The 24790-nt window shown below is 40.0% G+C and overlaps 1 protein-coding gene across 2 annotated transcripts in view; it reads right to left on the bottom strand.

Annotated features, from left to right (window-relative positions):
* The window catches only part of MAPK11 (mitogen-activated protein kinase 11), a 32468-nt gene extending 11241 nt beyond the window's left edge, over positions 1-21227 (bottom strand). Inside the window, exons 1-6 of one of the 2 annotated variants that reach the window (XM_027679210.1) lie at positions 21025-21227; positions 7036-7165; positions 6102-6160; positions 4869-4980; positions 2536-2565; positions 2356-2403 (exon numbers count right to left, since the gene is read on the bottom strand). In XM_027679210.1, coding sequence (XP_027535011.1) covers positions 2356-2403; positions 2536-2565; positions 4869-4980; positions 6102-6160; positions 7036-7165; positions 21025-21137 — 492 coding nt within the window. In that variant the 5' untranslated portion in view covers positions 21138-21227. Of the gene's footprint in view, positions 1-2355; positions 2404-2535; positions 2566-4868; positions 4981-6101; positions 6161-7035; positions 7166-21020 lie in introns of both variants that reach the window. The other variant, XM_027679211.1, reaches the window with a different exon arrangement.
* Between the last annotated feature and the right edge of the window lie 3563 nt (positions 21228-24790).

Genomic DNA, 24790 nt, shown 5'->3' with positions numbered 1-24790 from the left:
TAATAATTTTTAAAAATCCCCTTTCACTTTTGTTAGAGGTCCTGATTTTCCCCATTACTCATTTCTGAGTTTACCATAGTCCCTCACTATTGGTGAAGTAAAACAGGAGCACTGAGCAGATGAGCTCATCTGCTCTCCCTGCTGTATCCCTGTAGCCTAGGGGTCTGCATAAAGATGCTTCCACTACAATGAGCCTGGCCCTTTGTCCTCTAAGGTAAACTTTACATTTTCCATCGACATTCATTTGCTAAAAATAAGCACTGTTGCTATAAAAAATGAAACACTATTATCAAGTGGGAATGTTTGTGTAAAACGCCAACAGCAAGTGCCAGCAGCCATTTCAAGACCACACAAGCTGATCACAAATCTGCAGAATTTCTGTTGTTTCCCTCTTATGTCTAAGCATTTACCCAAATCACACATCAACCCAATGCCACTAGGAGAGATACATATATCCCGCATAAAAAGGTAGATTTAAATCATGTACCATCTGTTTTTGGTAGAATTTGCACACCAAAGTAACAAAGGAGCTCTGTTTAGGTACAGATAGGCTCGATTGCAAAATGTTCCCCTCCATATGCTTTCCCTTGCTTAGTTTACATTGATGGGAAGTTATTTCAATTGATTTTTTTCTGTTCATCTTTGCTTTCTATTCTATTCTCTGATTAGTCTATGTCCCACTAATTATGGACCCTAGCTCTAAGAGAGTCTGCTGTGAAAGTGTACCATCTGAGCCTCAATGCTGTTAAGTCAGTCATCTGAGCTAGCTAGCATCTCTTCACATAAAAATGTGAATAAGACCATTGAATATCTCCTGTGATGAGATCCAGGATTATTTATTAAGCTGATGGCTAATCCTTTTCATTGGCAATAAGAAAATTTCAAGAGGTTCACTCAAAACTCCTGTTATAATCCAATTAAAAGATATGAAAAGCCTAAATAAAAATATTAAGATATAAATAACACATTAACATCCTTATCTATAATATACTTTAAAAGCATAATGTATTTCTTAAATAGGGAAAGAAAAATGTATGAGGCAAACAAGGCACAAACAATGGCGTGAAACTTAAACACTAATGCTCTTATATTTATAAGGGTTTTTGCAATATTTTTCCCTAACAGCTGAACCCTTCTATCAAGTATTGTACACACACATTTTCCTTCTTTCTGTTTCTAGTTCATTTTTGTTCGTACTTGGAAATATCTACTAGTTTGTCCTATTAAAAATAATTTGAGGAAGTAAAGCTACATATATAAACAAAGCAGAGAGTGGCATAACAAATGCTAGGCAGGGAGGTGCACAGATAGCACAATAATAGAAGAAAACCAGTAAAAGTCTCCTTTACTTACAGTACAAAAATACAGTACACATTTTAGAGTGCATGATCAGAAACAGATGACCCATAAAATTTCACAGATGCTGAACATATATGCATGAAGACATTAAAGAGATAATAATGAAACTTGCTGAGCATCTGCAAGTGTCACTGAACCAAACAGGAACTACAGTTTCTCACCACGAATCCGGATTAGTGCAAGAACCTAACTGCACTGCTCTTATTCACTATTGTGATTTTTTGCTGATCTTGTAGTATTTGGAGTCTTTTCTTAAATCCCTCGCAGCTGGAATAAAGTGATTACATCAGAGTATTAGAAACAGGGAGAAAGATGTTTCTGGCTGTCATGGTGAAATGCTAAATTTCTCATTCTTAGGTTTAAAGGCTTAGAAAGCTACAGGACATCTTTTCCTTTTCCTGAGTCTCATGTTTATTATGCAATATTGTATCACACAAACACAGAAAGACATGTATTTATTTAGATGTGTATATTAAAATAGCATCTGAGAAGCATGGATTACAGGGTTTTTTTTGGTTGGTTGTTTTTTTTTGTTTGTTTTTTTACTGCCTGTAACTGGTAATACTGGTATATTTTTTGCCATCATTATTTAATTTGGCTTATATGTTCTACAGATACAAAAATGAAAGTTTTTATAAGGTTTCATCTAAACATGGCAGATGCAGATACATATCACAGGTCAGCCTTCCAAGATATACTCAGTTAAGTACTCACTCGTGGGCCAAATTACTAGCTATTATAAGCTAATTATTACCCCCACCATCTGTGGGGTACATAGGGATGAACATTTTGCAAAGATTCTTACATTCATATTAAATTAGCATTTGGGAGAAAACACATGTTCATGGAAATGGTTTTTCTACGCCAGCAGAGGAACAGTAGCAAACAGTTGAAATTAATGGATTCAGAAACAAAAATAGTAGCTAATGTTTTCTCAGAAAACTGTCATCTTGAGAGCTTTTACAACGTTCTTCATTACAACAACATGATACTTACCCTCAATTCACAGTCTTCATTTACGGCTAGGTTGCTGGGCTTCAGGTCCTGTGGCAGAACACGGGTAGTCAAGTACTATTTTAACCTTTTAAAGTATATTGTAACTATTTCTTAGTAACACACTTGATGCACAGAGGGACACGTTCCCTTCATTTTTATTACACCAATGAGTGAACTCACCCGGTGGATGATTCCAGCTGAGTGAATATACTGTGAAACAAAAAAGAAAAAAAAGGTAAGATTTGAATTTAGAGGTGAAGGGAGGTAGAAGTCACTTGTCTTATTCTTTTGTTTCTGAGACTGACTGTTTTACTTACGTCACACCACATTTTCAGATCAGAGGTATGTCAAACTTCAAAACCTCCCTGTTTTGTCTTATCCAGAACTGGATATTTCAAGAAAGGTAATCATGAGTTACTAGATTCCACCACGAAAGAAAGCACTTGCAGTGATTCTTCTGTTGAAAGTTTCTTTCCAATCTGGAATTTGTTCCAGTCTTAGCTGGAACATGTTGATCAGCTAGTGTCTCAGTGAAGTCACAGTATGGGAAGGTGACAACATCATGTAAGAGACCAAAATACCCACCTAGGCCACAGCATTACTTCAGGTCCACTTTCAAAGCAGAGACCCAAAGCAGTATTTCCATGGCTATTTAGTGTTTCTGCTATTTTACATAAAACATTTAAAATCGAAGATTGAGAAAAGCTTATTCTGTCATTGCCTATCATTCCCTTCTCAGGATTAACAGAAAATTTATCTATCATGTTACTTATCAACATCAGCAAGACCTTGAAAATGTTCTGTTTTATTCTCTAGATGTGAATTCACCTTTTTTAGGAGCAGTGATTATATGCAAAATCTGTATAGCAACTGGGAAAGCCAAAGAAAACACAAGGGCATTCTCCGTGTTCCAGACCTAAGCACCATTTATCAGAAGGCAAGGCCACCTCTCAGTGCTCCTCACAACAGCTGCAAGTGGCTCCATGAAGACGAAACCAAACTATTGCTTGTGACAGAAGGAGCCGTGCCCCTGCTCTGCTGAGACAACCACAAGAGCTCCTCTCAGTGCCACCAAGCAGTGGTCTACCAGCCAGCTCAGAAGCCTGGCAAACTGCAGCTCCACACTGACACTGACTGCTCATTCAGCTTCTGCAGGATGCAAAGCCTGTGCTCCACACTGCTGAACACACCCACCACCACCAGCAGGCCCAAAGCATACTCAGATATGTGAATACAAGTTGCAGTGACTCCAGCATAGATATGAGGAGATATACATGATCAAATGTTCAACTGGAATTTCAATTCCAGAAAAGACAAGTCACTTCTCTTTGAAACAGAGCCAGAAATGCACCTGAGTGCATTTCTGAAGTTAATATTCACTTAGAGTACAATTCTTACTATGATTCAGCTCTGACACAAAAGATAGACTTATAAACAAAACCTCAAGCTGGATAATTAATGCCAGAATCCATCTTCATAATTAAGCTATTAGCTTACGTAAATGAGACAAAATAATTAAGGCCTCAGTTTTGCAATTTTTATTCACTAAAATCTGCACTTAAATTGACAGAACGTGCATGCATGAATAAGAACTACTGTCTCAGGCACAAGGTGACTTGCTGAAAATCATGTAATAAGTATATTTCAGAGCCAGTATTTACCATGGCTTGCTTTCAAACATATAATTATTTTCTGTGTCTAAAATATCAATTACTGTTCAGTTAGCTACTAAAGCAGCTGATTCCTCTCTTTTCTGTTTGCTTATACCTGGGAAAATCTACACTGGTCTGAGAAAAAACTTAGCACCCAGTAATGGGAAATATTACCTACTTCTTCACCTGTTAATAGACACTTACATGTTTGACATCAGCAAAATTATATGTATTTTGATTCTTTTGGAAGGAAATCATGCTGCGTTTTCATTGCCAGTCACCTGTGTTATCTAACTGTATAAATTTAAACTGGTACAATTATAGGAAACAATGACTTCACAGGTAGAGTAAATCCTAAGTGATTGTGTGCAACATTGTACACGGCTGGGATAAATTTCTACTTCCAGACATTTCCCCAAGGACTCAACTGACCTGGTTATCTCTTCACCTATGTGGCACTCTCTACCAAAATCAGGACTGTGGTTTTTCAAACTGGCTTATGTCTTTCAAAGCAAAAATATGAGTTACTCACCATATTGTTCTTTATCCATTTCACATTTTTCAGAATTTTTGAGACACTATATAGCAAGTGATTGTCCTGCGATAGTAACTTAAATAGAACTGATCTAAACTTAACATTCAAGAGGAGTATTCACATGTATTGTGCATATAAACATTGACAGGCTTGGGGGTTTATTTCTGGTTAGAAAAATTATCAGATAATTTCTGAAATAATTGCTGCTACCTGTGCACTCCTAAGACATGAAAAAAAAAAGTCTTTACATACTGTCATTGCAATGAAACAGTCATTACTGCAACATTTAGATTGTTGACTCTAAAACTCCTGCACTCAGCCAGTACCTTAAGACCTCGAAGTAACTGATAGATGAGAAACTGTATATGATCATCTGTTAACTTCTGGCACTTCACAATGTTATTCAGGTCAGCGCCCATTAAATTTGTCACAAGATACCTGTGAAAATAAAACAGGGAGAAGAAAACAAGGAAACACACCTCATTTAAGAATGGCAGAATGTAAATCCTTCTAGAAGAAACACATATAAAGAATATCTACATACGCTCATGTAGGTTCTTTTTCTACTGTCTAATAACACAGTTTATATCCTTTAAATCAACTATGAGCTTTAATAATGCAATCACTGCTATGAGATTTGGTATAATGAAAAAGAAAAGTCCTTACAGTATATTAAAAGCTTTTACCTCTGTTTTCTCCATGACACAATACACCAGTGATGCAGTGTATTTTTTGACAAAGAAGAAGCCTCACTCAAGACCAAAATGGGAGCCTGAGGCACTGAAAATACTAGACCTGCAAGGCCTTGATATATCTGATGATGGAGGATGGAGATTAACATTAGATTGGTTGGAGTGGTTGGAGTGTTTTGTGTAACTTCCCTACTTGTTCCCACTGGAAGTTTTATTTTTTGACAAATTTTGCAGAAATGTTGATTCTTTCCAAAAACAGCACTGGGATAAAAGAATATATCTGTCATACCCAGTTCCCATTTGTGTAATTTTGCCCCAGAGTCAAAGGGGTTTGGCCACTAATTTCCATGGAGACAAAACCAGATGAATTACTATTTCTTCTGCTAAATTGTTTACCTAAGAGCTTATACATTATGTAAACCAAGAGGAACTCAGCATAAATTGTGTCTTTTAGTAGCACCAAAATATACCTAATCTTGGGTTAGTCAGGACTCTAGCCTGAATTTACCTTGTCTCAGTTAAGCAACAGAATACTTTCCTGCATTCCTGAACTATCCTGTCTATCTGTGAAAAAATAATCTACAGCTAACACATAATTGAACTGAAAAAGTTTTAAGTTTACTGGAACTTATGCAGCATTAAACCACTCACTATATACCTATAATCTTATTAATTATCATTTAAAATGTACAAAAATGAGGTCCATGTTCCTGCAACCTCTTTTGTGGAAAAGTCGCAAAAAGGTTTTTACAAAGCCAACTCTGCTGCAAGTCTATTAGAATAGAAATGTATGTACTTCCTTTTTAAAACCAGAGTGGTATGTGCTTATTTTGTAACTAGTCAGAATGATTTTAAAATTTTACTTACACTTCGTTAAAATTTTCTATTGATGTTGCAGGTGTAAAAACATCTAGCAGTCCTATAACCTGAAAGGTGAAGGAAGTGACATTTTATTTTTAGAAATCTGCAAAGCAGTATATAATTAGTATTGACGGCACTCAGCATTTTTGGGATGAAACTTACAAAAATACGACATATGTTCATCCTGAAAACTGGCACAATATTATAAGACTATAGGTCTATACAGGTATCACCTCAGCTATATCCATGATCAACAGAAAATTATATTAATTACGAAAAATAATTACTACAAGATTTTAGACAAACAAAAATTAAGGCAGGAAAAGTAATGTCTCAATACAGAAAAGTTGACACATGCCTTATACAATTGTTATACTTAAGATTACGCACAATTTCATGGGTTTTCTTGTTCTGTTCTTTTTGACTTTAATAGCATCCTTTCTCCAGGATACTTTTCAATCCACTATATTTTATTCAGGCTTCAGGTCATCAAGTTACCTTTAAGCAGGCAGATACCACACTGAAATCAACTGTTTACCACATAAACTTAGAACAGTATTCAGTTACATGGGACCTAAAGAGTGTCTGACAGAATCCGAATCCAGAAAAAGCAGGTTTTTTCCCCCTGAACTTATGGTTCAAGATGTTTCAACAGTATATTTTTCAAGAAAATACTTTTATTAGTTTAGTTAGGGAAAAGTAGGACCACTTGTTTTGGATTTCATTAACCTCATCTTCAAGATTTAATTAGATATTTTTAAAATAAAAATGTAGCCTGTTACTGAAAGCCTCTGAAGTCCAGATGACTGGGTCCAGGTATCTTGGGTAACTAGACAGTTGCAAATACTTTTCAAAAAAGATTGAACCTAACTGAAATTAAGCCTATTTTGCAAACTCTTATAACAAAAATCTGAAGGGAAAGAACTCACTCTCCACTTACATTCTCATGCTTCATGTGCTTAAGCAACCGAAGCTCTCGATAGGTCCTCCGTGCATGGATAAGTGATTGAAAAGGCCTTGAAAGCTTTTTCACTGCCACCTTCTGTCTTGTTTTGGTATCATAAGCTGAACTGGAAGAGGAAAAGAAAAAGTCCATATTGATGGCATGTTCTACTTCAAAGCTCTCAGGTAATACAATGAAGAAACCTGTACTCTCCTGGGGGCTCTTTCACCTTCTACTCAGGGACTACATCCAAGGAGCCAGTCAGCAGTAACTCTGAGTATTCAAACACAGTTCCCTTGTTTTCCATCTAGCAAATTACTAATGCTTACAGTACTGTTCAGAACTTGTGCCTGCATAACCTTTCCCAATGTGGCAGAAAAAATAACCAGAAAATTAGTTCCATTAGTGCAGCTCCAGCCTCCAGCTCCAATGCAAGTCTCATAGGGAATATGGAGATTCAAACTCTGAAGTTTGTTTTTACTGAACAAACTGAAATCTTCACTAATTAGAAGAACACTGCCATTGTGTCTAGAAATATTAATTACCTACATGACCATTAGCATGCTAGACGATAATGCCCTAAAACTGGTATTAAATTAGGATGTTGACATAGCCAAGGCTATACCATTTCCTTGGGAAAGGCTGGTAACAAGTGAAAAACAGGCACGTCTTACACTTCAGCCCACTGATCCTGCTGACACACAGCATGTGCCTAACGTCACATAGATGGAGGTGCCCTGCTGAAAAGGACACTAAATATACAAGTCACAATTTGCAAACAAGGGAGACCCACTGGTTTTTGTGCATTAGAAAGACACGACAAGCACAACAAGCCACAAATAAATGATATCTGATCCGTAGCACAGAAATAAAAATGATCTCTGCATGTATTACTTTATGACACTACACAGTATAATTATCAAAAGATTCAATTTTTTACCTCCTCTTAGGAAGAAAAAAAATTATTTCAGCTGTTACTCTTGTCTATTAAGTTAAAATTGTGTTCAATTAAAATACATTGAAATTCTCTGTTTGAAGTGTGGATAACACTATCTATGTTTGCTAGAAAGCAGTAACAAGCCAAGAACCTTTACACACATTAATCTTATAGAACTTTTTTGGAGTTATAAACACGAAAATTAGACAACATGAAAAATGCAGGGAGTAGCATGACAACAGTCAGCAGTCACACCAAATGCTATTAGCTCCTTCTGCACAGTGTTTTAGACATTCCTGCAAATTGTTGTAGGAGACATCTGCTAGAGACAAAAACCACTGATTGTGCCTGGAGTAGCTCCCAGCCTAATACACTGGGCCTATAATCAGCTCCAAACAGGTGAACTCCTACACTTATTTGGTCCTATGGTCAAGTTATGAAGAGCCAAGTGAAGAGCAAAGCCTCATTATCTACAGGGCAAGGTGGTGTTTCTAATGAGAAGCAACAAAGGATACAAGCAACAAACAGCCAGGAAGATCAGTGTGGCATCCAAAAGGTGATTGTGATACAGATACCCTAGAATTCACCCAACCAGGTGAAGGCCAATCCAGAATTTCATAAAAACCAGAGTAAAAGTAAGTAGATTTAATTAACAAGTTTCTTGCAGGCACCATGGAAGGAGAGAGTCACTCATGACATAAATAAAACAGATCAGTAGATTACATAGCTATTTCCTTGCAAGCATCACAGAAGCTGATCTTCAGGGAAGTTTTAAAGGTGTAAAGTGTTGTGGCTTTGCTGAGCACCTCAGGAAGGGCATTCCCTGAGCAGCAGAAAGAATGCATAGGAAGAAGATGACTGATATCACTCTGACAAGTGGGTGGAAGGGATATAACAGATATACTTGTTCTGACAGTAGGGCAGGGACAGAGTTTTTCAGGATATGAGGATGTTGTGTTGCTCAAATACATGGAGCAGCTGAAGGAACGAACAGTGTGAGAAGAACTGACAACAGAGATATCTTAAATTCCACATGACCAGCCACAGGAACAATAAGAAGGTTGCACAAGTAAATCTAAAGAAAAAAAAAGAAGACAATGCTCGGCTGTTAATACAACAAAGATTAGATGTAATTGCCTTGTGTTTAACCATGGGCAGCGAAGCCACTGGAGAACGCTGCCAAGTCGCACAGATGCATACTCTCTATATCCTTTCCAACTTCTTTTGAAAAGGAAATGTTTATCCAGATAAATAAATAACACCGCCCAAAACAGCAGTCTGCTTAACATTTCAGCTCTTCTGGCAACTCACAAGCCTTCCCACTCATGCTTATACTGGTTTGTGAAATAATGTATACATTATACAAGGCTAGAAGGAATTAGATTTTAAATCCCATTATAATGATAAACATCACTCTCCCTCCAACTCTAAGTCCAAATGTGCGTTTCAGTGATTTAAAAACCACTGATCTTTAATATGGATTACTTTTTATCCTCCATATGACTCAAGGCTACGAAGCTTTCAGATGGTACAAAGCACTATCTTCTTAGCTTCAATAATTCTTATGACAGCAGCTTTTTAGACCCGGGATGGAACCATGTAAGGAGAAGAGGAAAAAAAAAAAGACAACTTGAGTCCTGAGACCTCCAACGGGAAATCGTGAAATATCATGTATTGAAGCTGCACAGGCTAGTGACTGACTTGGTTTAAATGAGTTCCTCCACACTCAACTAACTGCACCAAGTGATAATCAGAGCCAATGCCTTCAGGCTCCTTCCTTGCCTGATTTCCCATCATCATAATTCAAGTTATTAACAGTAAAGCATTCAAAAGTATGTTTGAACTGTCTTGTTTGTCAGATTCAAGGATGACTTGCATCTGTGACCTCTGTTACTACCTCTGTGATCACATTTTAAGACTAGGTCTGTCTGTCTCGATATTACATCACCATAGCTGCAATGTGGTTTGTCCCTCAAATCCCTCATTGGCTGCTGAGTAAACTGTTAGGTGGCAGGATGAGCAGCTTCCCTTTCTGTGTGATATCCCCAAGAATGCTCAGCTTTCAGACTAGTCCCTGGATAGGACATCTCTGATCCTATCAGAACAAAAATATGGGCCCACCTGACCTTGGCACCTGTAAACTCTTCCTTGGGGGCCTGTAAACAGCCTGAGTAAAATGACTGAAAACAGCTTCTTAAAAAAAACCCCAAACCTATGCTGTTAACTAGTTTGATTTAACAGGGAAAAAAAGTGTTAGAGGCCCTCTGTCACAGTTTAACTGCAGCTGGCAACTAATTACACAGCTGCCCTACCTGTTCACTCCCCTCCAACCCCACCTTAGAAAGAAAAAGTAAACCTCATCCACTGAGATAAGAACAATTTAATAATTGAAACAAAATATAATAATAATAATCCCAAATATGATAACAATATTAATAATTCTAATAACCACATGATATTCTATGGTATGAAACATCCCTTTGGCCAGGTCCCAGCTGTGCTCCCTCACAGCTTCCAGCACAGCTCCTAATTAGCAGAGCACGGGACACTGAAAAGTCCTTAACTTAGGGTCAGCACTACATAGCAAAACCCAATACATCAGACTGTTATCAACATTATTCTCATACTGAATCCCAAACACAGTACTGTACCATCTACTAAGAAGAAAATGAACTCTGCTCCAGCAGTAAGCAGGACACCCTCACCTTCCCTTACCCTGCATGATGTCCAACTCACAGCTTCCCACTTCTTCCCTGAGACTGGAAAGGGCTTCTCCACCAGTCTCTTGGTGTTTGCATTGCCTCACAAACAACTGCCAGCAACTTACAGTGACTTTTTCTTTTGCAAGGTTATTTTCTACATACTTCAGCTTTGGCCAAACACCTGTGTTTATATTTGGTTTATACTCACACATGGAAACAAATCATCCTTCCAATGGTTCAGCTACTGTTTCCTGAGTTTCTCTGAAACTACTTCTTCTGAAGTGTTTTTTCTCTGATTATGTTGTTACTTCATGTAGCTGGACAGAATAGTGCGACAGAGATAAACTTTGGTACTTGCAAAGGGATATCATCTCCCATCTCTAACCTATTCCTTACTATTGGCATTTCATTTGTTGTACGCAGTGAAAATAAGTGACTTTTTAATTACATATTGTCAGCATTTCTGTCACCATCACTACACGGTATGCTCACATGCCTCAACAGAATATGGGAACACCACTTTAGACAGACTTTCTATCATAATTTAAAAAGAAACACAATTATTAATATTGTTTCAATTTACAAGAAACAACTTTGTAACAATCTTAGCAATACGTTTTTCAGATATGATCATTCTTGACCAAGAACCCATCAGAGTTATGACACATTTTTTGCTGTCTCTCTTTCCAAGATCAAGGATAAAAAGCCATTACTCTGCTTACATGGATGGCATCATTTCCACACAGATTAGAGACTTTTGTTTAGTGTTATTTTCAATCATTGCTTAAATTAGACCCACCTTTTCAGTGTTGTCAACTCCTATATTTAGGAATTCTATTGAAGTTCCACTAGATGAAATACGAATCTCTATTTATAAGCACATTTTCCCAGTTCTTAAGGTACCAGAGAAAAATATGAACATTGGAAGCTACTGCAGTCTAAAAACTTAAGAGGCGGAAAACACAAGATTTTAACAGCTTCAAGCTGACTTCATTACTTTTCATGGGACATGGGTTTTGGTAGCTGATGTTTATAACTATGGCTGTACCTACAGAAATTTCCCTAGTATCCATGGACAGTTTATCCCCTGTGGTTGCAGAGCAGTAATAGCGGACAGACAGTCCATTCATGTGTGCAGCCTACTCTGATCCCTCAGCGATTTTGGGACTAGAAGCACACCATTCACCTATGGCTACTTAGCCTTTGGGATCGAATTTGCTTCAACAGCTGGAGGGCTGTTTGTGGGAAACTGATCTAACAAACAACACATGGAGCCACCTCTTATCCTATTTAGTGAACTCTAGTATATAATGCAGGAAGAATTCTTCCTGGGATCAGCTGGTCCCATTGAACTACAGTCAGTCCCTGAAACTCCTAGTGCTTTGGGCTTGGTGAGGGCTTATCAGCTGGGCACATTACTACCCGCAATGCCTGGAAAAAGTTCAGCTTGAATGCAGTGTTCAGTCAGGCGAGTTCTCTTCATTCCTGGAGCCAGCTCAGGTTCAGGTGATGCAGAATGAAGACATGACCCAAAGCTGGCTGTACTAGGTGCCAGACTTGTGTCTGCAGCAACCTCCCCACCTGCTGTAGGTTACCTGAGTCAGACAATACTCCATTCCCATCACTCCAGATAACCACAAGGTTTTGGTTGTCTACAAAGTCTGATTTTATGCTTTCACAAATATTATAGCTGTACAAACTAATTAGATACATGTATTCTAAGAGACTGATTTGGGGTTAAGTGCAAAAACCAGAAGACTAACTTTTCCAACATTCTTATTTATAATTCAGTGTCTCAGCTTATGAGACACCATCAGAAGTTTGAAACTGATTGGACACACTGTACCAAAACTTGGAGAGAATGCTGTATGCAGCACATGTGACAATGACACTGGGTCTGGGTTTTCCCCATATTGTTCCAGGTTTCTATTTTTGTTTCTTTCACTGCAGCACAACACAAGTTTCTTTCCTTCCCTGGGTCACAGTCCTTCAGAACATGGGAAGAGTCCCCCACTACATGTAAGTGTTAAGGGACACAAAACCCCCCCAGAAAACCAAACCAAATCAACAGCCCCCCCCCAAAAAAAGGTAATTCATGCTCAAAACACAGATTCACAATTTTGAGCACTTATCCACAGACCTCACACCCTTTTCTGTACCCACTGACTCTTTCTATTACAGAAGACATGAACCTCATTGTAGACACATCCTCTTAATTTGTAAGAATTCCTGAGAAAAACAAGCAACAGCAGCAGAAGGGGATATGTGAGCAAGTATTGAAAGGGAAGGAACAGAAGAGGGGTCAATACACAGAAAACCTCATCATTGAGGGGACAGCCCTTACTGCACCATGCACTGGCAAGAAAGACAGGAAAGAGGGACCACAGGAACCTTGCCCTGGGACATTTGCTAGTATCCAATCATGTAATTAGGGTTCCTCACAACTACAGTGAATATCAACCCTTTTTATATTTCTCATAAATGTCATGTAAATGAAAGAAACTAATCACATGAATAACATGGATTTTGATTTTTGTTTGAAAGGTTTAGTTTGTGAACTTTGTCTTCTGGGTCTTCTCCAGGATCTTGTTCTTCTTTTTTATTGAAATAAACAAAGCTATTTTTGAGATATAGAGTAGTCTGCAAAAAGCATACACACCATCTATCCAATACTAGAAAATGGACCATAATACCTATTGGCAGTGCAGCAAGAGAACAACACAAAACAGCTACCCACAGCCGATTATAGTTAAAAGTAGCAGGAAATAGTTTGTTTGTTTTTGTTTGTTCTTTATAAACGCTTTGTTACTTTTTTTCAAGTTCACGTTGGTGATTTGCAGTCTCTAAGAGCTGGCTTTAAAGCGTGAAGAGTGTGTTTGCTAAACCACACAAATCACAAAATATGTGCATCAAAAGGAAACCATAAAGAAAAATTAGACCATAGCAAGACAAAATATGAGAGGATGACTAATGGCGAGCTCTGAAACTAGAGAGTTAATCTCCTCATAGACAAGAAAACCCCAAACCTGCTTGATGATGACAGGTTATTGTACTGTAAAATTACATCCCATTACTTGGATATTGTTCCAACACACCATGCTGAGCACTAGCCTCAATTGTTTTGGTTTTAGTACAATCACTGTTAATTATCTCAGATTAATTTACCACTAAATCTAAATATCAAACCACAAACTATCTCTTACATGGACAACATAATTGTTCTATAACCAACATAAAAATATGTTGGCTTTATGTTTTAAGCAGACACTGAAAAATATTAAAAAATAATTGCTCTCCAAATGTTTATGTGAATCCATCACCAGTCTTCTTTCAATGTAACAACATGATAATAAAAGTGCTGTATCAGCCTCTGAGTTCACAAGCCATTTTTCAGTTTCTGATATGTCTTCTGTGCCTCCACAGTGACTTAAACATTCAAATAACTTTACAGAGGAGAAGTCACACTTTTCTAGGTGAAGCTACAGACAGTACAGCTTAAACCAGTGGGAGTGATGTATTTAAAATCATGGTTGTGAGAAAAATATAGAGAAGGTTGGGGTCATAAGCTGATAGCTTCCTCAGCATGTACAACCAATTCCCGGATATTAAAATAATTATGTATTTTAGATAGCCTACAAGCCCAATGTCAGTATGTAAACAAGAAAATCAGTCAGCTGCCACTAAGCCAGTATACTGCTAATGACAAATGTGTTCCATTCATCATTTCATTAAAGAAGACTGACAGGGAGTTATACACTGTGGGCTCTGAAGCTTCAGCTAGAAATGCGTATGGTTAATCTGGATATAAAGTTTAATGTGAAAAGTATCAGTGCTTTCAAATATATTACACAAACCTATACTGAAAAAAGCTCACTTACATTCTCATTCTTCTTTTTCCTATTCCTCCCCTCACTTCACATTTCCTGTTTCCTCTCTCTACAAGAGCCAAAATTTTAAATCGTAGCAATTAATTACCAGGTCACATAGAGGTTTTGAAATGCCCTCTCCCTTCCCAAGTGTATGGACAGAACTAAGATTTTTTTAATATACTATTTTAATATATTTTTGGTATCAACTAGCTAATAGGTTCTGAAATTGCAAACAGCTCCTTGGGAAGCTGTGTTAAAGCAACCAGGTCCTAAGACCTTCAGGTCTCTGAAACAGGGACTGTGTCCATCAGGCAGCTGCAATCACAATCCTGGTTGACAGCAGGACAGGAAAGGAGGGACCTATGCCACTGCTGCCTCATGTAGTCAGGATGGTGCATATCATAAAAAAACAAAGTGGGGATGGAGGAGTCCCTTCGCAGAGAATACCCTCTGTTAATGTATCCCTACAGCCACATAGAAGGCTGAAATTCCGTGACCCTTACTGCCTTTCTGCCACAACTGAGTCATCTTGTGCCTCTTATCTCTCTTCCATTCCATGCCTCCCCTTTCTCTAAAAAGGATCTCATTAATTCCTTGCAAAAGAAAACCTGCTCAACACAAAGTGATCTCCCCCATTTCCTAACCTTGCCTTTTCTTCACCTTTTCCACAAGACCCTCTATCACCCTCCTCACACACAGCTGTCATCTACTCTGAAACTACTTCACAGGCTTAGTGACAGTACCCTATATAGAAATCTCTGGCATAGCAATTCTCAGCTCTTCTCACTCTTCTCCACAAATACCTCCTTCATTAAGTGTTCTTAGACATTCTCATTTAAAATAGGAACCTTGACTCCACTAATTACCAACCCATTTCCCTTTCCTTTCCAAAGTCAGTTAACTATACTGTTCCAACAGCTGGAAAATACTCAGGATGAAACCAGACAAAGGAATGACAAGCAATCTGCATTCCATTCTAGTACTCTGACAAAACCACTCTCAACAAACTGTCTAGTGATGTCTTCCTGGCCAGTGCTCAGAAAAACTCTTCCATCTTCTTTTATGTATCTTTTACAAAATTTCTTGAATTCTTGACCTCTCTTGGCTTTGTAGCTGCAAATGCCACTGTGTTTTTGTTCCTAATGGCTATTTCCTTACATTTCTCTAAAGGTCTCACTCTGCAACATTTTTTTGTTGCTTCACTTATTTTCATCCATTCACTCTAGCAATACTGCTGCAAAGATTCTCCTTCTAAGATGTAACATTGGTCATGCAACTCCTTTTATTTAGCTCTCCTCTCTGTTGCAACCTTGCCTTCAAGGCCTTGTTTCTAAGTATTGTTATTACATTTACTCAGTTTTAAGAGGTGTCCTGCTTCTGACTGGACTGTCATGTCAGTCTTCATCTCTCACTCAGTTTTCAAGCCCTGAATATGCTTAAAGGGCACATTGTAAATATTTGCAAAACCAATGGAAGGCTTAAATACCTTCCTTCTGAATGACATATACCAAAAATAGACAACTCTTAACAGACCTTGGACAACAATATTTTAACAACATTGTGTGAAAAGTTTCCAATCAACATGATCATATGTAGGGTGAAGTTCAGCACCTGTATTTGTATTGGAAACAAAAGACCTAATCCAAAAGAACAGTCCAAAGTGAGCATGCTGAAATCCACACATGCTTGAGATTGTGTTTAGCCTGTAGAGATCTATACCACCTTCATTTTCCAGCTGTGTTTACACACAGCAGCTGTGTTACTACTACTCTAAAAGTTTATCTCAGCATTTACTATTTAAAGTAGCATGTAGTGTTACAGACACACACCATAACTCCAGAAGCCTGATCTCACAACTGAAATCATACACTTAGTATCATTACAGCCAAGTAAAAAGATCCTTTTAAAAAAAATATGCAAGTCATCAAATACAATCCTTGGATGAAGAAATTTTTCTCTTTGTCAGTCAAAGACAATTTATATCAGCTTTTAAAATTGCTCAGATGCTACTGAGTTGTCTCAGCATCTCCTTAGAGGTTCTTGATGTGAAAAGGACAGCATCAGCAACGCTATGTTCCAGTACTGCAAGCTACTGCCCTCAAAACACTTGTGAGTACAATCTAACCAGAAGCCCAGAACAGAGTGGATGACAGGAAAGAAGGGGTTAAACTTCAAGAATAAAGTCTTCTGCTTCTATTTTTCCACTTGTACTTCATCAAAGCAAAACAATAGCCTAAACAGCATCCACCTTGTCCTGTTTCTATCCAAAATTACCCAGGACAAAAACTTAGTGAATCTTAAGCATGCATGTAAACTTAACAGGACAGAGGAACACTGACATGTTGCATCGTGTAAATGACTTAAGGCGGGCTTTGCTTTCCTGCTTTTCTTGAACTGAGGCCCGTGCCATTACACTCTGACTTAGCAGGCCTCTTTTTTAGAAATGTGTTATGCCATCTAAGTTGGTGTTAGGCATTGTATACTCTTAAAATCAAAAGAGAGTGAGTGTAAGTGCTATTGATGCCAACAGCCTCTGAGGAAACAGTGCAGGAGTTTCTGGTTATGAAGATCTGGACTCAGTTTGGTTCATCTTGCAATATCTGTTCTTTCCAAAGAAGGCAGAACACCGAGACTGCAATATGCTAATGTGAAACAACCTGTTGGAGAGATCAGAGACAGCACGCTGCAGAATGCTGTCAATCCCTCCCAGGCAAAAATAGGACTAAGTAGGTTAGAACACAGTTTACAAAAGTTGCATAAAAAGAAGCACACAGGCTTTAAAAAAACCCCAAACAACAGCAAACCAAAAATCTATCCACATTATATAATTTGTGGTACAATAAGCAGTCTTCAAAAAAGAAGCAGCTCTTTCTCAAGGCAGGTAACAATGCCAGCTCCCAGAGAAAAAGGTGGCCATGTACCAAACCATAGAGGACCCGCCACAATACAGCAGAGAGGCAGAGATGCTTCAGGCTAAAGGTCCAGTTTATAAGCAATATCACTGGGACAGTCAGAAGACTCAGACACAGCCAGAATTCTTATTTAAAAGACAGAATCACAAGGAACAAGAGTTCAAAATGCAATTTGACCTGAGATGTAATTTGTCTCTTTTCTCTAGAACTGAAACAAAATGGTTGTAGATGAAGATTATTGCTCCGAAAGTAAGGTAGCATGCTTCCCATCTAAATGCCTTAATTTAGCTTAAATGCTGCACTTGACATCAGAAGGTTTTCAAAACTCTCAATTAGCAGGTTTGGTGCCTGGTCTGTTAAGAGTCAACCAGCTCTTTGACTTTTGTGAGAGGTAAATCCAACTTCGAGGACAGACACTGAAAATGCACTTTTCAAGAAAACTTTAAATTTAACTGAGTTTTGGCTTGAGAAAGAGTTAAAATAATTTTCTAATAATAAAAAAACTCAACTTGATAAGAAAAGCTATAGCACAAAAAGAAAACCACTCCAAAACAAACAAGTTCTGTGTGTAAATTTGATATTTTCTAACAAAACAAACAAACAAATACCCAGAGAAGAGGGAAATTAACCAAAATGTAACATTGAAGATGCCATTGATACTTTTACATGTAACTAAACTACCACACACCGCCCACACTTCCACAGGGCGTTAATTTTTTTTCCTAAATTTAAAAAAAGTCAGATCTGACAGTGGCAAATGACAGAACATCCATGAGCTTGAATGGTCATAGGAAAGAGCTCAGGTAAGAGGAAGCCTTCCATGGAGTTAAAAAACATGAGTAACACAAAAAGTTCTGCAAGGGAGAAGTACTTGAGGGACAGACCTCAGAGGTTTCTCTGCAGTTCACGTAGATGCTGAAGTGCAACACAGCTTAGCATTGTGGCTGAGTCTGGAGGATTTAAAAAAAAAAAGGTCTTTATGATATGTCATTCAAAGAGTGAGAAAAGCAGTAGAGCTCTTAATGCTAAGGAAGATTTGGTTTTTATGCATATTCCACATCTAAATAAAAACTAAGAAAAACAAATGTGAAAGCACTGTGCTTGGTATAGATACCTCTCTAAAAATGAATCTGTTTTAAATCACTAATATCTATCTGAATAGCATACTTGATGCATCTGCAATTAACTCAAACACTAATTCTACCAGACTTACAACGTGACAATAAATTGGGCCAAAACACAGCCTTCTGACACAAACTCTTCTATTGATTTTGAGCGGCAAGCAAAAGATGCATTAAATGCAAGTATTTACAATATGTTTCTTATTATCAGTTATCAATTCAGTTACCCAAGTCTATTGGATACGACTGATAATTTACTGTTTAAAAAAAAAAAGGGTAGGACTACAGAACAGTTTCACTGAGGTAGAAAAAATTTGTTACAACAACTGTTCCTGTTTTAAAGTCACTGTTTAGAGTTCAAGACCTTGGCTTCTATTCATCAAACCATTTAAGAATTTGTTTAATTCCAGTGGTTTCTGTAAGATTTGAGTATGTTTTTAGACATTTTACTGAATAGGAGTACAATTATTCACAGAAGAAATATAGCATATTACTCAAGGGAACGGTTGTGTCTCGTGGGTCTCCTGGGTAAAGCACATGCACACAGACAGAAAAAAAATCAATTTCAATAGACACTAAAAATAGATGGCTTTTCTCAGAGAGATGCCTACCTTTTCCTCATATTCAAGCTTCTCTTTGGGTTTACAGTTCATTGATGTTAACGAGGCTATTAATATAGAGCAATAATTTAATCCTATATTCTATTTTTAAATGTCTATTTTAGAGTAAACCTTTCCCATAGCATCTTCCAGTCTCCATTTTATATCTCAGTTCCTATGCTTTACAATTGATAAAAATACTAGGATTTCCTTGGCTCTGCAGACAGTTTCAAAAACCAAAGCACCAGCTGCGCTGCAAGTGAACCATGACAAGTTTTTATTTCCTTTGCAATTTCTCAAAAGTCTTGACATCTCATTACAAAATTCAGCAAAGTCGGTCTTCCCCTTAAAACTATGTCAGCATAAATAGGGAAAATAAGCAGAAATGCAGTTTCAATTGGAACACAAAAGTAGTCACTCTGTTACTGTATATCTTAGTTTACTTTCTCTTCTTTTATTGCACAAACTAAGATTTTTATAGTCTAAATAAATTAGGTCCTTGTGAGACTATTCACAGCACACTGTCACAGGACTCTATGCTTAACTACAGTGGCAGGTACCAACACTCACATGGTATTTGCCTAGATTTCCCTGGTGCAAGCATAAATCAGAAATAATAAAAAAAGAGAAGAATTCAAAGATACTTCACACTAGTTCTGAGTGTTTCTACTGATTGTTGGAGATTTTTAAAAGCATATTTCTAGTTTACATGTAACTGGGACATTTCACAGAGCTAGGGAATGAAGCAACAAATATAAAACTCCATAAATGTTCTCTGCTATCCGATTATGAAGAGTATGAAGAGAGAAAAAGTGAGAACTATTGCATGAATTTAGAGCATGAAAAAAGTAAAATTCTACAAAAATATTTTTTTTAGTACTTCTATTTAAATGTCCATTATGAATTGTTTTACATAATTTCACTTACCCAGCTTACAAAAGAAACACAGCTCTTTTTCAGAAACCCCTTAAACATCACTAGTATTTCCAAAAATTGATTCAAAGCTTCTATAAGCGTAGTAAAGCGTGCATCAAATACTAAAGTAACAGCCCAATCTGCACTGAGAGCGTAAACCTGACGTAGGAATTATCAAAGAAAGGGATACGTTTTAGGATAAGATGTGGTAAACCCTTATACAACCTTAAGACCCCGAAGCCCTTGGGTGGCATTCTGCCCTAATCTGCGATCCCCCGAAACCACCGGGTGAGCTCCCTGTGTCCTCCCTCAGCCTGCCCCACTCCGAGGGCTGCTTCCATTGTCTCGGCGGACAGAACTCCCCCCATTTCGCCGTGGATGCCCCGGGCCCTGCGGGATGTCCCGCTCACCCCCCGGCTGGAAGGGCCGCGGGTGGACGCCGCTCCGACAGCGCTTCCTTGCGCCCCAACGCTGCCTCCCCGACCCCCCCGCTAGGACCCGCCATGACTGCGCAGGATTCCCTGCTTCGGGGCAATTCCCACTCCGGTGGGAGCAGCACCGGGCGGCAGCGGCCCCGCGGCGGGCGGTCACTCGGCGCTGCCGGCCGCGGGGGCCCCTCATAGCCCGGGGAGCGGCCCCGGGGCAGCGGCGGGAGAGCGGGCAGGGGCCGCCCCGGGGCGGCGGCGGGCGCGGTTGCCCCGGGTTACGGCGAGGCATTCCCGGCCCCGCGGGGCCGCGGCGGGGAGCGGGAGCCCCGGCGCCGCTCACACCGGTGACCGGCGGACACGCCCCCGCCGCAGAGCTCCTCCGCTCCCCGTACATGACCCCCGGCGGGGCACGGAGCCTCCCGCCAGCCCAGCATTGTCTGTCCCCGCCGCCCGCCGGCTGCACCTGCCAGCTCCCGGCCCCGCTGCCACCGCCCCGCACCTACCACACGGAGCCGTAGGCGCCGGAGCCGACGGGGGTGAGGTTCTGGTAGCGCTGGGGCACCTCCCACACCGTCTTGTTCAGCTCCTGCCGGTAGAAGCCGCCGCGCTCGGACATTTTCCCGGAGCCGCCGCCGGCAGCGGCAACAGCAGCGGCAGCCGCCACTCAGCCGAGGCGAGCACGGCCGGCGCCGGCGGGGAGGAGGGACCGGGAGGGGAAGGGGAGGGGAAGGCGGAGGCCGAAGGGGTGGGGGCAGCGGCCGGGGCCGGGGAAGCCCGGGAGGGGGCGAGGGGCGCTCGGCGCACAGGCCCAGGAGCCCCGGCGCGACACCCAGTGTCCTCCCGCTGGGCCGCCCGGGGCGTGCAGGGAGTGGCGAAGTGCCGATCCTGACCCGGAGCACCGCAGCCGGGGCGGTGACGGCCCGGAGCGGCGGCTGCACCGCATCGGCCACCCCTGCCCGGACGCGCGGGAAGAGCCCGCGCCGCCGCCTCTGCTCCCCGCGGTCACCTGGCCTTTCCCCTGGCATCCTTCAGGCTTTCTGAAGCTTTGCTGACACCTTTCTGACTTTGCCAAGGCCACCTGAAGCTCCCCTTCGGCCTGTCAGGCTCCCCCCCCCTCCACCTCGAGCTGAAGCGCCAGCGGCGGTGACCCTTCCCTGGGCTCTCAGCCCGGGCATGGCCTGCGGGGCCAGCGCGGCCCCCGCTCACTGAGGGAGCCCCGGGCAGGTCTGGGATTTACTGAGAGTCCTCTGGTGCCTACAATTTCCCCTTACGGCATTGACTCCCACATGCTGACTCCCACTCCTCATTTGAGTCCTCTCCCTTTTCATCAAGGAAGACTTGACCCCTCAAGATAACAGACAATCTCGAAAACTTTAAAACTCCAAAACTCATGCACCAGTTAAAGTTAAAGGTTCTCTGACTTGCTTACTGCTTTTTTTTTTTTTTTTTTTTTATTCTCTGAAATGTACCTTATACAATATCTCAACGATCTCTGGAATCATTACAGCACTACTGCAATGTTACCAGTATACTGTTTTAAAATGTATTATTTCCTTCCATAACTTCTTATGCTTCTTTGAGCACTTCTAAGTAACTAAATTAAAAAATACATGAATGATGCTACTACAGCCATTTATCTGCAGCCATCCGCTCAAAGGGTACTAAGTGCTCCTAAAGCTGTAACCTAGTTCTCACTTCTACCCTGCTCTAGTGCAGCAGACCTCTCCAATCCTCTTCAGGCTGCTCCTTGGTCCCAACTGAATTTCTGTGCTGAGGGCATAATACTTGAAGGAAGTGGCAAGTGTGAAAAATCAAAAAACACATTATTTTATCTTATTTTTCTCAGTACCACCATTTTGAGTTGTAAAAACTGAATAACAGTGCAGTCACTCTACACCAAGCCAAGAAGAAATATTTCTGTCACTGCCATCCCCCACCTTCCTCATACCTAGTAAGCAGCCCCAAATAATTTCCAGTGCCAAATGAAGCAAATTATCCTACTTACTGACTTATTAAACTTGGTCTCTATAGATGTTTTGGTGTATTAGATTATTTCTTTCTAACTGCAGCCATGATCTTTGAGAGTTTAGTCTGTCCATATTTGCCCAAGCTTTTAATCATGCAATTTCCACAGGAGTTAATTTTCTGTCTGGTTAACATTTACTACTGCTCTCAATTTTCTGCCTTCTGTGAGCTTCTCTCAGTTATTTGTATTGCAATCATGACTCTCAGATTGTGCTTGTTATCTTTCTTTTATTGGATACTACATATATGGTGTTCTATCGCATGTAGTGAGGGAGATAACGGAAAACGCCAAGGATGGAGGACAGCACATTTGAGGTATCTCAGAGCTAGGCAGGTTACAGATCTCCAGAAGTGTCCCATAAAGCAAGCCCTGACAGCTGTTCCTCCCATGGCAGAGGCAGCTTATCCGTCTTTGCCGGCTCTGTGAAGATGCATGAGAAAGAGGAGGAGGCAGCTCCCTTGTCAGCTGCATTCTTGCTTTTAGTTGCAGTTTTACAGGTTGGCTAAGTCTGTGAGCATGAGGGAGAGAGAGAGAGAAGGGACAGTGAGTGCACTCTGATGAGGTATGAAGACATAAAGAAGAGATAAGGTCACAGCTTCCTCTGTACATACATTGCCTCTTTAGGAACTTTCATTGCCTGTACATGAAATACTGTTAAATAAAATTGAGCCTGAGGCTTGTTGGGGCTCCCCATGGACATGGAGAGGCCATAAAACTGGTGTGGACACTGCATACCCCTTCCCCTCCTGCCCTGCTTGCAGCCTCTATGACAGCTCCTCACCAAGCCAAGTGCTGATGGCTGGAGGGCAGGGGGCAGCAGGATTCACTGCCTTTCACATATGGCATCACAGCATGGGAGGGAGGCCCGTGTGCTGCAGCGGGGCAGGCTGAGACACCAGGCAGCCTGTGAGGGAGGATCAGCTGTGTGAGCCTCCTGCCTGGTGAGTGAGCCCTGAATGCAAACATGAGGAGGCCATGCCCCCATAGTCCCTCTCACACACAGCAAATCCAGCAGGTACTGAAGGAAGAAAATTCTGTGGCAGGGCACTACCTTTCTATTGTGGCTGTTCTCACACTGCATAGTCAAACCCCACATTATTCTCAAAAAAACCCTCAATGAAAACAAAGGAATTTATTATTTTAGCCAGTTGTGAGTTACTACTTTCCAGTTATTCCTCATTCCACTTTTTTTTGAGTTGGACTTGATGATCCTGATGGGTCCCTTCCAGCTCAGTATATTCTATGATTTTATTTCCTTTTTTTGTTTGATATATTGCTTGCACATCTTTGTTAACCTCCTCCTGGCTCCTTTAAATTCTCATTTATTCTCTCTCTCCCTGTGTTTTGATTTCCAATTTAGGAATCACAAATTTAATACATAATGCCGTTTAAAGGTTGCAACTTTCATATTAACAATACCCATGAAAACTCAAAGAAAGAAAATGCCACCTTAGTACTGAAAACATATAATTTCCTGGTTGAAAACATAATCATATTATTATAAACCTGGCACTGATTTAAAAAAGACTTTGGAAAACATAGACTGTTTGCAGATCAGAGTTCAGACTGTTCTCAATGCAACTGCTAAAAATGCAGGGTAGCTCTAACTAAAAATCTGCCAAGTATCAGTGAGGTTTTAGGATGAGTTACCTTGATTCTGTCACTATATCTGCTTCAGACTTAATTTTTAACTTGGAGATGCCCATTAATAGATTTCACTGTGTCCACTGAAGTAAACTAGTAAACTAAAGGTGAGAATGTCGTGAAGGAGCTTCCTGTGCCACTTTCTTTTGAAAATGTTTTAATAAATATATAATATATTTATAAAAGAAACATTTATATTGGAATGTTATATACATTTCTGTAAATAATAAAACATTGTGGTAACTAGCTATGGTGCTGGTTTTATTTGCAGGTTCTTGTGAATTTCTGAAACTACATCTACACATGTTATAATTACATATGTAATTATAACATAGGAAAACTGTCACTTTATAACGACAGAAAAGACAAAGTACAGGCAGCAGGAAAGGCTTAATGAAGCCTTCTGTAAATAGCAAGTCAATCATTAGCTAGTCCTAATATATAGTTTCCACGAGATTGCTTTGCGAGAGACTGTGTATCTTTGTTACCGAATCACAAGACACTTGTTGCACATGCCTGTGAGATAGTATCTCTCTTTTTTTGGCTTTTAACACTCTTTGCTGCCAAATGCCTATTTGGAAGCCTTCTAGAACATCAAG

Source organism: Neopelma chrysocephalum, unplaced genomic scaffold, assembly GCF_003984885.1.
Source record: "Neopelma chrysocephalum unplaced genomic scaffold, ASM398488v2 Primary Assembly neopelma1_45, whole genome shotgun sequence".
Classification (NCBI taxonomy): Eukaryota; Metazoa; Chordata; class Aves; order Passeriformes; family Pipridae; genus Neopelma; species Neopelma chrysocephalum.
The sequence above is the reverse complement of the archived record's forward strand: the minus strand, read 5'-3'. Positions and strand labels throughout refer to the sequence as shown.